We start from the raw sequence: 15696 nt of genomic DNA on the forward strand, positions 1-15696 counted from the left end.
TGAGTCATGCCTCCAGCTCTGCTTTTTGCTGGTTAATTTGGAGATGGAATCTAGAGAATTTTTCTACATGATCTGACTTCAAACTACATTCCTAAGATCTCAGCCTCCTGAGTAGCTAGAATTATAGTTGTGAGCCACTGGTGCCCAACTTAAATCAATTCTTGATTATCACAATTGGATGATTTTCTGATTAGTTCATTTACTTATCCAAATAAAATAAGAGAAAAGTGGAGTGGTTCTCCCTGAAATTCCTTGCACTGGTTTGGTGAGATACTCTTTGTCCTAAGGTGCAATTATGAGATCTATAGAGGCAGTTTCGGATTGTCATAATGATTCAGGGACAAGTTAACATCAACTGGAAAAGGATGAGGTATGGATATTCAACTCAAGCAATGCTTGGAACATTCTCACACAAGAAATTGTCCCATAAGACTTTCAAATGTTCTTCTTTAAATGGCCAGTGGGTATCAACCTGATTACAATTATCTGAATCTATAACCTAGCTCTATGTTAAATATAAACATAAAACAGCTTTTAAAAGGCTTGAAAATACAGATGTTTTCAAGAAAGTTTCATGCATAACGACAGAATAATGTGTTTTGTTCTACTTGAAGCTAGTCAGTTGACATTTTGGATAAACACACTGATCAATAACATAAATCTTTAACATTTCTGTTTGTGGCTGTGTATTCATAGTTTCTTTCACATAAAGCTGTAAATAAACTGAGTACTTCAATAAACAACCAAGTATATGCACATTGAAATATTACTCTCCACATTTTTTTCCAGTACCAGTATTTAGCCTCAGGGCATTTAATTTTCTCAAGCTTGCCTGGTCATGGCTGTTGCTCTACCATTTGAGTAATGCTTCAGCCTAGGTTTTTGCTGGTTAATTGAAGGCAAGGTCTCATGGGATTTTCATCCTGGGCTGTTCTTGAATAGTTCTCCAGATTTCAATCTCTTAAGTACCCTGTTACTTCCCACTTTCTCTTTATCTGTTTGTTTACTGTGTAAACCATATGTAACACATGCATATTAAAACAATTATGTAATGATTACTCATTACTGTAACCCCTCTGTACAATATTTTTACAATAAAAATAAATAAAAATACTATACAGAGAGATTACAGTTATATGAGTAGGGTAATGAGTACATTTCCTATTGAGCATTGTTACCTCCTCCTTTGTTTTTCCCCTACCATCCCTTTCCTCCTCACCTCCCCAACACCTCTTTACACCCCCCCCCCATTGTAAAGTTCATTTTCAGCATACATAGTGTCTTGTACATCTCATTGTTACAGTGGGTCAACCTGTATCCTTATACAGTACAGAGGGGTTGCAGTTACATGAGTAGGTTAATGAGTACATTTCCTATCAAGCATTGTTACCTCCTTCTTTGTTTTCCAGCTACCAGACCTTCCCTCCCCACCTCCACAACTCCTCCCTACTCCCCCCAAATTGTAAAGTTCATTTTCAACATAGTGTCTTGTACATCTCATTGTTAAAATGGGTAATCTATATCCTTATTTAAGCATTTTGTTATATCCCTTCCCCTCCCCAAATTATAAAAATGTATATACAAGATGCAGGACACTGGAATCAAATACAGTGAAAACAGGGTTTATACCGTGGGGGAAGGACATATAAAAGTAAAAAAAGAATCACATGGTGCATTATAAGCATATTAAAAACAATAGCAATGAAGAAAAAAAACACTTGTGTCCCTGTCTTGGGATTCATTTCCCTTAACATCATCTTATATGGTCTTATGTACATAGCTTTTGACCTTTCCTGTGTGTCCTAGACATATACTAGATATTGCAAATAAGGGAAACCATGGGAACTATGTTTCTTTGGGCCTGGCTTACTTCACTTAATATAATTTTTTCCAAGTCTTTCCATTTCCTAACAAATGGGGCAGTGTCATAATTTCTGATGGAGGCATAGAATTCCATTGTAATCTTACTTTTGCATTTCCTTGATTGCTAGTAAAGTTTGCCATCTTTTCATATGTTCTCTGGTCATTTGTGGGCCATTTCTATCAAATTAATATTGATGACTGTTTTCACATAATTCCTTTCCAAAAATTATAACTCTTTATACTACTTGATAAGACGAATATTTTGGTTGTTTGTGTTGTAAATATCAGTTCCAAATTTAATAGATTGCCTTTTCATTTACTTTATGGTGTCTTTTGACAAACTGACGCTGTCAGTATAAATGCAGTCTAGTCTGTCAATCTATTTTATCATTACTACTTTTGTATCAAAGAATCTTTTACTACTATTTCACCAGATATTCTTAAATATTTTCTTCTAAAAATAAAATTTTTGCTTTTCACACTAAGTTCTCCATACCTGTGGACCTTATTTTGTCTGTGGTGTATAGGGGGTAATTGGAACCTTAGAATCCATTATTGAACTCCCTTTATAATCTACAGGGCCACTTCTTATATATCACAATTCCACCTGTGTAGATTCATTCGTGAATCTCATTCTGTTCCCATGGCTGCTCAGTCTCTGCACTAATACCATACTGTGTTATTTACTATAAGTTCATAGCAAGTCTCAATATATGTTCAGGCAAATATAGACCTGATTTTTCTTCAGGAAATTCTTGGTATTTTGTTTTTCTATGTAAGTTTTAAAATTAGATATAGAATTGAATAAAAACTTCTACTGAAACTTCTATTGGTATTTTATGTAATCTGGAAGTGATAACTTACATTTTTATAACAACTAAGTGTGCCTATTTTTGAACTACTGGTACTGGGGCTTGAACTCAGGGAATCATTGTGTTTTGCTTGACTTGCTTTCTCACGGGCTGGTGTTCTATACTTGATTCATGCCTACAGTCAGGCTTTGAACTGGAGTTCTTTAGGTCTCAGCCTCCTGAGTAGCTATAACAGGTGTAAACTATCATTGCTAGGATTTTGTTTAGAGCCTTTAAATCTTTTTTAATTTTTTTATTATTTTTTGGAGGGTCCGGTCATGGGGCCTGAACTCTGGGCCTGGGCGCTGTCCCTCAGCTCTTCAGCTCAAGGCTAGTGCTCTACCACTTGAGCCACAGCGCCACTTCGGCTTTTTTCTTTTTGCTTATGTGGTGCTGAGGAATCAAACCCAGGGCCTCATGCATGCAAGGCAAGCACTCTTCCACTGAGCTACCTTCCCAGTCCCCCTTTAAATCTTTTAAGAAAGAGGTATGTTTTTCTTGATTTGGCTTTGTGAAATTTTGTTAAGACTTAAAGTACCTTACAGTTTTCATTAGTATCATGAAAGGTGAGGTTTTCATGAGCAAATTTCCTCACTCTCCACCTCCTTTAGAGGACTAAAAGCACTGGAAGGAGAGGGGCTTGCATTTCTCTGGCTATTTTAATACATCATGGCTTTCTGTTCTATATGGAAGAGGAAGGGAAATAGGAAGAACCACTATAGTAAAGTTCCTGATCTCTTCCTATATAGACCAGGCTAGGATGTGAGAAGACAGAATCACAGGCTCAGGGGTCCCTGGTTGGCCATATTTTACCTCTTTCTCCCACTGATCTTTCCCCCTAGCCCCACCCCTTTGAGGGTGCTGGCAGGATGGGTAGGGTCAGGGAGGAAAAAAATGTTTCATGAATAGAGCAACATGATAGGGTTGCTTTGGCTGAAATTAGATCAAGAAGACCTGATCTGGCCACCAGTAGCTCCCACCTGTAATCCTAGCTACGAAGCCCAGGCAGCAAAGTCTGTGAGTCTCTTATTCAACTTTACCAGCAAAAAGCCAGAAATAGAGCTATGGCTCAATTGGTAGAGTGCTAACTTTGAGCACAAAAACTCAGGGACAGTGCTCAGGTCTGAGTTCAAGCCCCAGGATTGGCACAAAGAAGGAGGAGGCCTGGAACATACTGTGGAGAGCACGTGTCCTCGAGGAGTTTGGTATGGTCCTATCAATTTGGGGACCCTAGGTCTCATGGAGAGACTTGGTAGGGGGTGGGAGGGAGGTTAGAGTTTGAGGCTAAAGTTAGTCAGATGCTTTTCTCTCCTCCCAGTTGGGAGGATAGGACATTTTAGGACACTGCTGCCTCCCAAGGTAGGCTCACCACTCCCCATTGGGCGCAGGACACCAAAACTGATTGCAGTGGAAGTGGGAAGGCAGCATTGCTGGGGTGACCGCATAGGTAGGGATAACTCTGGACCCTACTGCCAGCCCCCAAATGGACAAAATTTCAGAAATTTCTGGAAGGATATAGCAAAGCAAAGGGGAATAGTACAACCAGGTTCACTTTTTCTGGATTTCCTTTCCCTGTCTCTCTTCCGCCTATTCGACTGCAGGCAGTCATGCTCAGCACATCTTGAGCCCCTGGGATGTGCAGGAGGGGGTGGGAGGGTATGGGGTGGGGAGATGCACATCCTAGCTTTGGCATGGAAGGCTGGCAGTGCCAAGTTGGCACCATCACCCACGTGGAAGAGAGACATTGTTGGGAGCCTGCTCATACAGTTACTGATGCTGTGATTGTGGAAGGGACATGAGCTGCTTTCCCCACACCAGGCTCAGATGAGTTGCCAAAGATGCAGCAGAATAGCTCATGGTTGCAACCAGCACAGAGCATACTCTCAATACCAGAGGTGCTGGCATTTGAGATAACTTCAAAGCAGGAGCCCTGCTTGGCCATGAACTGCACCAAGTCACGTGTACCTTGCAACAAGAAGCTGGCCACATAGATGGCATATGGGTCCCCATAGCTAAAGTGCTAGAGAAAGTTCTGCATAAATTCCTTTTAGAAACCTTCTGGCACACGGCACACAAGCTCTCAGGCAATCTCTGGCCTGGCACAGCATGCGCAATAGTCTTTGTTGTTTTATTCAGGATTGTCTTGTTGAAATCTTAGCCAACCCCCACCCATAGACAGGCACATGGAGGCCAGCAACTGGAATACATGCTTTGTCAGTTAAACACCCAGGTCACCACTTCTAGGGACTCTGTTGGCCTCCAGTCATTGTACAGAGCTCCTGTGGTAGCTTTGTCCTGGGTGATCAAATCCTACTGTGATCACTAGAATTCCTCTGAAAGAAATTGGCTGGCTCTCCTCTGGCAAGTGAGACACAGTAGTGGCAGAGGTCTGTCTTAGCTGAGTTTGGAGTATAAGGAATGGGGAATAGGACTAGAAAGGTTTAGGCAACAGAACAGAGCAGGTACTGGAGGAGAGGGTGATGTGGTATCTTATTCTACATTCTTTTTCTTGTTTTATTTCACTGATTTGAGAGTGAAAGAACTAAGTACCTTCTTGGATTTTATTTGAATTCTTTCCCCAATACTGTGCTTATCCTTAAACCTCATTGGGCTTTACTTCCTACTGAATATAGCGTGCATATTGCCTAGTTTCTCAAGATTTAAGATTTTCAATTACTCACCAAAATTTCACTGATACTTCATACAGGTTATTCTTAACAATATGAATACTTAGGAGGAAAAAGGAAAAATACAGTGGGTTACAATAAGAATAAAGTCTAAGTTGTCCACTCTTATTTTCAACATTTTCATATGATGTTGTAAGTTGAAAGACATTTACAATAAGTATATTTTGAACTCTTAAAAATCAAAACACCTTAGGATACACGAGAAAACTTGCAATTGCAAAATTTATTTTTAAGTTATAAAAATATACAAACATGTCAAAAATACAATAATTTACAAGTTATACAGTGTTTGGAGAAAGTTAATTCACAAGAATTAACATCAGTTCTTTATATGAAGATTTTGAGACTTCTCCAGAAAGAAAAGGACAGTATGTAGGCATTTTGATTGTTGCTGCTAAAACTGTGGCTTTAAAAATCTGAAACAATATTTTTTGAATAAAATTTTGAGTATAATATCTACATTTTTTCAGTGTGACAAGAAGGTGTACTAGAACTTACAATTTTAATAGTATATCAGAATTAGTGTAGTTTGGAGCAAAAGAATATTACCGATTTTAAAATGGATATAAAACATTAATAAATACAAAGGCTTTTACAGTTTAACCAAACACCAGTTAAAATTTTTCATTTCTCTTCACAAGTTGACACGTAACAACAAATTGCTCTTTCGAAGTTTACATGAAAATCTATTGTTCTTTATCTTTAACAAACTGTAGTCACACAACGGGAATATTTTTTCAAAATATATCTTTTTGCCCAATGTCACAGGAAGAACAAATCATAAAATAATTTTAAATTTAAATAATATATAATACAGTTGAGAGTACAAAACTGGGGACATTCACTCACTTCATGGGTGGCTAATAAATAGGAGTATTTTGGCCTAAAGTTCACATGGAAGACTTAGAAGTTTAAGGTGTCAAAGAGATAGGAATGGCTTTGTTTCCCACTTTCCTATTAGACCCTGTCACAAAGTTAGGCTTATTGCTGACATTTTACTCCTACACATTCTTTCATAAATTGACATATTTTGGTGACAAGTATGAGGTAAAGTACAAAACCTCAAAAGTTCATTCTTAGGGCAAAAGTGACATTCATGACTATTTGTCAAGGATAATAACAGCGGTTTAAGTCCTAAAAATAGGCCACATTTTTTAGGAGGTAGGAAACAAATGATAAAACTCTACCATTTGGTCAACCCTCTCCTCCTATCTCTAACTTTGGGCTTTATCCTTGGATTTCTACATTTGTCATTACCCATTCTCTCATTAAAGCTATTAGTTCTACTACCACTCATTTACCTAAATTTATACTTGGAGCTGCCAAGAACATGGTTTTAAGAAGTTTTCTTTTAAGTCACTAAATACACCCAATACTCAGGTATCAACTGAGAACATTTTGCACACCTCTAGTCAACAAAAGAAAATATGAAAGAAAAAGACTACCAAATGGCTCTACATGCAACTCAAATATATCAGAGTTGTTATGCAAACCTATACTGACCTGATCTTTAATAAAAAGTATATTATATATTAACTCTCTTACCAGTGTTAACCAAAAATAAGTACACATTTCACTATAAAATTAAGCTAATAACAAAAAATTCCACTCTTTCCCCAGAGATCTATGTTGTGCTAATATTCTATTACAAAAAGATTCCATTTTTGAAATAGGCTGGATTCACAGTGAGTACAATGTTAGTACCAAGATCATGTTTAATACTACTGTAAGAATGTCATCAGTGGAATGTGTATATAAGGCATGTAAAAAACTAGCATTAAAGCTCTTGAGGGCAACAATCCAAATTGGCAGCTGTGTCAAAAGGTGCTGCTAGAAATACAAAAATATTAAAGAAATGTAGTTGTAGCACATATTTCTAGTGCTTTTATAAGGAAAAGCTTTTTAATGAAATGTATTATTTTGTATATAAACTTCTGTTACTGGAACTAATGAACTCAATAAAGCATGGACTTGTGCCCTACTTAGTGACTGTTAGACCAATCCTGAAAACGGAAGCAATCACTGGCAATTTTCCACACAGTGTTATTATTAGAAGCAGTCTGAGCTGTCAGCAGGAAATTCTGGTTAAAGTAGTGTTGTTTGTTCCCATCAAACTTGACGGTTCCACTGGTCACAACAAGAACTGTAGAGTGGCACTGTGTAGCATGCTCTTTAACCACACAGAAAAAGGAAAAAGAGAGGTCAGTTTCTATTTCTCAATGAACATATTTTAGGCTATACTGCTTTTTATCTAACACATTCTTTACCCTGAGCATGTACACCCAAAGCCAGAAAACTATTCAGTTCAAAAATATCAAAATTATTTCCCATTCAAAAAGCTTTGGGGATATTCTAAAGTTTCAAAATAACTTACACATCTATTATTTCATTAGGTTTCTAAAAGCTTATTCATATATATTACTTGTTTTACATGTTGTTTTGTTAATATAGAGGGGATGTACAGAGTGGTTATAGTTATGTGAGTCAGGTGATGAGTACATTTCTTTTTGGACAATGTCCCCCTTCTTTCACTCCCATCGTGTTTTGTTTCATAAGCTATCTTTCCAGAACTAAAAAGAAAAAAAAATCCCACAGAAAATATACTTTACATACTAAGGACTACACCTAGAATTAAATTTTATAACTTCACTGAATTCTGAACCAAATTCTTCCTTTACAAAAGTGATCTCTTTCTATAAAAGGGAAAATTTCTGTGAATAACAAGAAGTTTGAGATACTATAAAACATTAATAGTTATATGGTGCAATTTTTTCTGGAGATATTCTTCTCTCCTTTCAATTAACAAAAATAAAATTTAGTCCCATACAATCTTTTTTATTTTTTTGCAAAATTGGGGGGATTGAATGAGGCTTGTGCCAGTAATCCTAGCTACTCATGAGACTGAGATCTGTGGATCACAGTTTGAAGCCAGTTTGGTAGGAATGCCCGTGAAACTTGAAAAAAAAAAAAAACCAACTACGTATTTTATTGTTATTGTAGAGGTGATAATACAGAAAGGGTTTACAGTATATGTCAGGACATGAGTACATTTCATTTTGAACCTTGTCATCCCTTCTCTTGTTCTCTCCCAGGTTTTCCTTCCTGTCCTGACCCACAAGTTGTATAGTTCATTTTCCACAAAGTATCTAGTGAGTATCACTGCTGCATTTGTTCACCCTTTGTCCCATCTTTTCTATGGCCCCCTTATGTTCCCTAAAACAAATAATCAAACAAAAAGACAACAAAAACAGCAGCAGCAACAAAAACAATCTCTTGTTTTCATTTCTTGGAATTTATTTTGTAAAATATTATTTTATATGATAATATGCATGTAGCTATTGAGCCTTTGCGTTCTCCTCCTATGAATATCCTCCATGTCTGTATGAATATCATGATAAATTATTTAGGCCCAATTAACTTATCTCCAATTAATTAGCAAAAAGCCAGTAGTAGAGGCATGGCTGAAGTGGTAGAGCCGTAGCCTTTAGTAAATAAGCTCAAGGACTGAGCACCTAGGCCTTGAGTTTAAGGTCGGCTCCAAAAATACATACATACTTACATAAAATTTGGGGATTGAACCCAGAGCCTTGCACTTGTTAGATAAGTGCTTACCACTTGAGCTACATTCTTTCCATTTTTAGTTATTTTTCAACAAAGTGTCACATTTATGCCCAGGTCTTGACCATAACCTTATTAGATTTCCTGTTTAGCTGAGATGATAAGCGCCCTCCACCATGCCCAGCTTTTTATCGGTTGAGATGGGAACTTTTGGCCTGAACTGGCTTCAAATGCAATCCTTCCAGTCTTTGCGTAGTTAGGATTACAAGTGTGAGCCATCAAACCCAACTTGAACAATTTTTACTAAACCATAATCACACCATCCACTAAAACCTACTAGTGGTTCTCTCAAGTGATAGGCACCAAAAGGAATTCTTTTGGACACATGAATTGTTCATTAGGTTTAGCTTGTTCAAATAAGTAAATAGTTCTAAAACTAAAAGTTCCTTGCTGCAAAACTCACTGCTCAACTAAGAAAATAAATGAAGCATCTTAAAGAACATAATCTTACCATGAACTGGTTGACAATCTAACATATTAACCTGGAACTGACTAGAAGGCAACATTTCGAAGAAATGTCTTAGCTCGTTCAACCCAGTAACAACATTTCCATTCCAAATTAAGGTGGCCCTGTCCAGATATAGTCGGATAAGTGCCTAAAAGAAAAATAAAGTTTTAAAAGGAGATTTTTTTCTAGATAAGCATTTTCTAGAAATTCAGCCAAAGTTTATAATGGTATATACATATTTCCTGGCTCTACCTCTATTACTACTTCTTTTAACATCTAATGTGAATACAGTATTAAAAAGGTATCGTCCAACTCTTTATACATAGAGCAATTAATATATCTTTTCATATTTCCATTTTAGCCACAAGGAAATAAATTTGCATCCAAAACCAGAAAAGGTTTTAAAGTTTTGGTTTCTGTTGTACAGTGAATTAAAATGATCTCAAGTTCCAAGTATAGACAACTTAATTTTTAGAAATTAGGTTGCCAATTATGCTCTACTATGTTTCAACACTAGTGGTTACATATATGTAAATCATTTAATGTTTGCATTTGTTAGGAAGAATTTGTTTAAGTGTCAGCATATTTCATTCCAAAGAATTATGAGTACTTGCAAAGTCTTTAGTAAATGATATAACTAAGACCCAAAAGAGGCAAAGTTCAACAATTCACTCTTTATGGTCAAGGGAGACTTTGCTTTATTCTAAAATTTATCTTGGGTTAAAAAGCCAAACTATATTTTGATATTGCTAATAAAATGTGCTGTTGTTTTATATACTAGTGCTTTATTTATTTACTTAATTATTTGTTGAACTGTTTGAACTCAAGGCCTCATGCTTGCTAGGCTGATGCCATACTCCTAGCCTGTTTTTCTCTTATTTCTCCGATAAGGTCTTGCTATTTTCTCCAGACTTGCACCTGAGCAGCAACTCATTTGTTTATAGGTTTTCCATTGTGGGGTGGGGAGGGGTCATAGGCAACACACACAGTCTGCGTTCCCTCTATGGAGAGAGTCTTGAAGATTTTCTGCGTATGCTGGCTTGGAACTGTGATCCTCCCAATCTCAGACAGGAGTGTACCAGGGCACCAAGCTATGGGTGAAGAAAGAGTCTTAGCTCTGTACATTGCCTTTATAACAACAATAAAAAATTTAAAAATTAAGGACAAAAAAGGGTCTTAGGAAATATTCTGCCTGGGCTTGCCTCACATCTTGGTATTTCTATTCTCAACCTGCAAAGACTAAGACTAAGCTAAGACTAAGATTTGCTAACAGTACAGGTGTACTCAGAAATATTCAGCTTGCTACTTCACTTTTGCAAGCAATCAAGTATAGTAACATTCAAGACAAGATACAATAATAGTACATTGTCAGCTTCTTTCTCTATGTCTTACATAATCAAATATTGGTTGCATTTTAAATTCTGCTTTAAAAAATAACAAAAATTTTAGCTACTAGATAGGTGCTGCTGGCTCATGCCTCTAATCTAAGCTACTTTGGAGGCTGAGATCTGAGGATTAAGGAAAGACAGGAAAGTCTCAGAGACTCTTATCTCCAATTAGCCACCAAAAAGCTGCAAGTGGAACTGTGGCTCAAGTGGTAAAAACTAGCCTTAAGTGATAAAGGTAAGGGACAGAGCCAGGCCCTGAGTTCATGCCCCAGCATACAAACACCAAACAGATTTTTAGATAAAGTATTAACTTTTGTACCTGCAGTATAGAAAGAAGTTCTTTTAAAAGTTAATAAAACACCTGGGCACTGGTGGCTCATGCCTATCATCCTAGCTACCCAGGAAGCTGAGATCTAAGGATTGTGATTTGAAGCCATCCTAGGCAGGAAAGTCTGTAAGACTCCTCTCCGATTAACCACCAAGAAGCCAGAAGTGGAGCTGTAGCTCAAGTGGTGGAGCACTCACCTTGGGCAAAATAGCTCCATGAAATCACCCAGGCCTTGAGTTCAAGGCCCAGGACTAGCACAGAAAAAAATCAATAAAACAAGCTAAGCATTGTTGGCTCATACCTGTAATCCTAGCTACTCAGTAGGTTAAGCTCTGAGGATCACAGTTTGAAGCCAGAGTAGCAAAGTCTGTGTGACTCTTATCTCCAAATAACCACCAAAAAAACCCCAGTAGAGCTGTAGTTCAAGTGGTAAAACACTAGACTTGAGCAAAAAAGCTCAGAGATAGTACTCAAGCCTTGAGTTCAAGCCTCAGTGGCTGTAATCATAGCCACTTTAGGCGCTGATATCCAAGGATCATGGTTCAAAGCCAACAGAGGCAGAAAAGTACATGAGACTCTTAGCTCCAATAAGCTACCTCTTAAAACGCTGGAATTGGAGCTCTGGCTCAAGAGCTAGAGTGTCAACCTTGAGCAAAAGTAGCTCAGAGATAGCACCCAGGCCGAGTTCAAGCCCCAGGACTGGCAAAATAAAGAGTTTAAAAGAAGTTATCAATTTGCCTAAGTCCATGCAACTAAGTACAATCATCTACAAGATGATTTCAGAGACCAAATTCCCACTTAATACCCTATTAATCCCCCATAAACAAGCCATTTTTTCCTTCTTTTTGGTGGTACTGGGGATTGAATTCAAGAGCCTTGTGTTTCCTATGTAGGCACTTCTACTCCCAGCTCTTTTTGCTTCATTATATAAACAAGATGTTGAGTAATATATCAAAGGGAGATCTAAAGTATAATGCAATTTTTTCCTGCTGGCACAGATTTAATGATAGGAACACACCAGCAAGCCTAGCTTTTTATTGACAGAGATGGGTCTCCCAAACTTCTTGTCCAGGCTGCACTCAAACCCTGAACCTTACTATTAGCTAGGATTACAGGCAGAAGACACTGTGCCAGATAGCAATTTTCTTTTGCAGAATAAGTCCGAGCTGGGAATATAGCTTAGTGGTAGAGTGCTTGCCTATCATGAATGAAGCCCTGGGTTCGATTCCTCAGTAACACATACACAGAAAAAGTCAGAAGTGGCACTGTGGCTCAAGTGGTAGAGAGCTGGCCTTGAGCAAAAAAGCCTAGAGATAGTGCCCCAGCCTTGAGTTTGAGCCCCAGGATTGGCAAAAAAAAAAAAATTTAAAAAGAATAAGACCATAGCTATCATTTATACAAGTAAGGTAAATGTCTCAATAAAAAACTGTACTTGAGAAATAGTAGAGATCACAATAACTCACCCTTCTTCTTTTGTCCATTGTATTATAGTAAATACTCACAAATTCCTCAGCAGCTCTACATGCTTGATCTGCATAAGTTTTAAAATCCTACAAGAAAAATTTTAGAATTGTGTATTACCATTCCAGTGATAAAATAGAAACAATTTATTTTTATCACTATATGGCCCTATATACAGTACACATTCTTCCATATGTTTGGACATGTTAAAAGTCAGGGCTCCGAGGTTTCCAAGTTTTAAAATTTTTACTATTTCTAGGTGCATGTGTTTAGGAAGTTATCTTTCATGCAAGAATTTATTTTTCTATGCCAGTCTGGGGCTTTTACTCAGAGACTCAATGCTAGATGTCCAGTTCCTGACTTTTTTAAATTTTTCACATGTCACTTTATTATCTTCATCTTTAGCCACTAAGAGATTTTTCAAAATTTTACAAAATAATCAACTCAAAATCACGGGGCTTGAAACTTAGGAGGTGGGGCTGGAGTGGAATCTCTAGTGGATAAAGGTAGTAAAGTGCTGGGTGCTCATTTTGGTTGAGAGCTTATGAATTAGATCAAAAGTTTGAAAGAAAATAAAAATCACCAAGTTAAGAAGGGATTTCAACGGGCTCCTTGCAAGTCTACACAGCTTCATTTTAGGAAACTTTCTTATATTCCACAAACTGAAATTCACCGGGGTTAGTAAACAGACCAGTATACGGTAAACCTATGCTGTTAAAATTCGGGCAGACTATTCAGGATTAATTTGGCTCCTCCTAAGCCCTTTAGTGAGCCAAGGATATTAGAGGAATTGAAGACAAAGAATGGCCACTTTTCATTTGTTTCTGAGGTTTTCGAAAGTGACTTTAGAGCATGAGAAAAGTGGGCCTTATAAGCCATAAAATGCAGAAGCCCAATCCACCCCTGACCTCATCCCCGCTACTCACGATGCCGAGCCTTAGGGAGAGCTGGACAACAGTAGCTGGTGGGCGGGCAGCAAAATGGAGCCGGCTTCGCAGGCCGGCGGGCCAGACAGTGATTCGCCGCTTTTCCACGTGACTAACAACAAGACCAGCTCGCCGCGCCTCCTGGGTTCCCAACCTTTAACGTCCAGGCGCCCAACGGTGCGCCACCAAACACTTACCACAGACATGCCTGATGGCGGTCCAGAATCACACTTTTTCAACCGTGGGTGTCTCCCTTCTCTCCTATTTGATCCGTTCCTTGGGCTGAGGAATGACAAGATATTCACCAAGAAAGCGAAACCCGCCAAACGCACGTAATACTTGCCCCGCCCATTCCCTTCCGGAAGTACCTCCGAGAGAGGTTAAAACACTCTGAGGTCCCAGCCGGAAATACCATTTCCCTTCAGTTCACGCCGATGTCATATTTGTTATTTTTACGTGGTTTAACAGAATGATTGTGTTTTGGGAAACGGACACTACAAAGATAAATTCTGCCAACTTTCCTCCGGCCCCCCTTCCGTTCCCACTCCAGTCCGGTAGTCTCCTGAAGCAGAAACGCCACGCCCTCCAATGCCTAAGCTAAATAGCCCAACTATCCGCCCCATCCCCGCCCCGGTCGCTCCACGCCTCAGCCTCGGAGCCGAAGCTTAAAGTCCCGGCTACCCGTTTCCCCACTCCCACTCTATGTGAAACGCACACCTCCCCGCTACCCCACACCGTAGCCGCCAACTCCCCCAGCCTCGCCTCGCTCTTCGCCTCGAACCCCGTCTCTCTGCCCCATCCTCTTCAGGTCAGCTGCCGCAGCCCGCGTGCTGAAGTTGAAAGGCTCCGTTGTCCGCTCCCCCTCCCCGTCAGGTGAAACGTCCCGCCCTCGCCACGTCCGCTCCACCCCGCGCTCGGGGTGAAACGCTCGGCTGCACGCCCCACCCTCCTCAAGTGAAAGCTCAGCCCCACCCCGCTCTACGCCACGGAGCCAAAGCTGAAATGCTCGGCCTAACCCGCCGCCCCCGCTTCGCCCCGCCTCCGCCTTGCCCCTCTTCTCGACTAGTCCTGAGAGGTTAAATTGAAACGCCCAGCTTCCCGCCCCGCCCCGCCCCTGTTGCCGCCCCTCTGCGCCCTGCTTGTCGCCTGCGCCTCAGAGCCAAAGTAAAACAACCGAGTCTCCGCCCCTGCTCCGCCCATCGGCCCCGAAGCCTTAAACGCTCGCATCCTAGCCCCCACCTAGTTCCGCCCCATCCCGCTTCTCGCCTAGACTCGCGAGCCGAAGCTGGAAGGCACGACCCCTCCTACCCCGCCTTCCTCCCTGCTCCCCACCTCTTGCTTCGGCCTCGCATCCGAAACTATAACGCCCAACTTCTCTTTCCGCCCCCGTTCACGCCTCGTCCCCACAGCCGAAGCAAAATGACCGAGTACCCGCCCCCTCCCCGCCCCTCGGCCCTGAAGCTGAAACGCTCGGCTCCCAGCCCCGCCCCTTGCTTCCGTCCGGGAGCCTAAGCTCTTTGCAACAGCCACGTGCCAAAAGTGAGAGGCCCGTCGCCCCGCCTCACATCCTGCTAGGCTTCTGATTTCGGCCCGGAAGCCCAAGCTAAAACGCCCGTGTCCCCGCACCTGGACTCCGGCCTCAGAGCCAAAGCAGAAAAGCCTGCCCCCCCACCTCCGTCACCGCCCCTCGTTTCGGCCTGGGAGCCAAAGCTTAAACGCCCGTCCCACTTCACCACGCGCTGCAGAGCCAGGCCTGACAAGGCCTGGCTCTGCGGCCCCGCCCCGCCCTAAAACGAAAGCGTTCTTGGGAGGAGACTTCTTAGCTCCAAGGAGGGGGCGGGGAGCAAATGAGGTAACGGCTACTGATGACAATCTCCTTAAGTCACTACAGAAAGGGAGGCGGACCTAGAGTTTGAGGGAAGCCACTGAAGCTTGAGAAAAGTATCAGGCTCGGCTGTGGCACTGAAACCCTGTACAGTTACGCAATCTCCTCAAGGAATAGCTATTCAAATTCCTAGCATACGATAGGAACGTCTAGAATTATTCAGAATTTAATTTTTACCCTTTTCAACAACAATAAAAAAAAATCCCTCAACCAGTCCCTCCATTCTGAGGTAACTTGAATG

General features: G+C 40.4%; 1 protein-coding gene across 3 annotated transcripts; it reads right to left on the reverse strand.

Annotated features, from left to right (window-relative positions):
• Positions 1-5604: 5604 nt before the first annotated feature.
• Nxt2 (nuclear transport factor 2 like export factor 2) lies at positions 5605-14989 on the reverse strand. Of its 3 annotated transcripts, none has more exons than XM_042690076.1 (5): positions 14903-14989; positions 13768-13852; positions 12647-12733; positions 9471-9615; positions 5605-7571 (listed from the first exon to the last, which is right to left on the reverse strand). In XM_042690076.1, the coding sequence occupies exons 1-5, from the start codon at positions 14920-14922 to the stop codon at positions 7384-7386; spliced, it is 525 nt and encodes a 174-aa protein (XP_042546010.1). In that variant the 5' UTR covers positions 14923-14989; the 3' UTR covers positions 5605-7383. The 3 variants fall into 3 exon arrangements, with proteins under 3 accessions (XP_042546010.1, XP_042546011.1, XP_042546012.1); XM_042690077.1 differs by lacking the exon at positions 14903-14989 and adding an exon at positions 14352-14370; XM_042690078.1 differs by lacking the exons at positions 13768-13852; positions 14903-14989 and adding an exon at positions 13571-13620.
• Positions 14990-15696: the final 707 nt, after the last annotated feature.

Source organism: Dipodomys spectabilis, unplaced genomic scaffold (genome assembly GCF_019054845.1).
Source record: "Dipodomys spectabilis isolate Male_0828 unplaced genomic scaffold, ASM1905484v1 ptg000132l, whole genome shotgun sequence".
In the NCBI taxonomy this organism is placed as follows: domain Eukaryota; kingdom Metazoa; phylum Chordata; class Mammalia; order Rodentia; family Heteromyidae; genus Dipodomys; species Dipodomys spectabilis.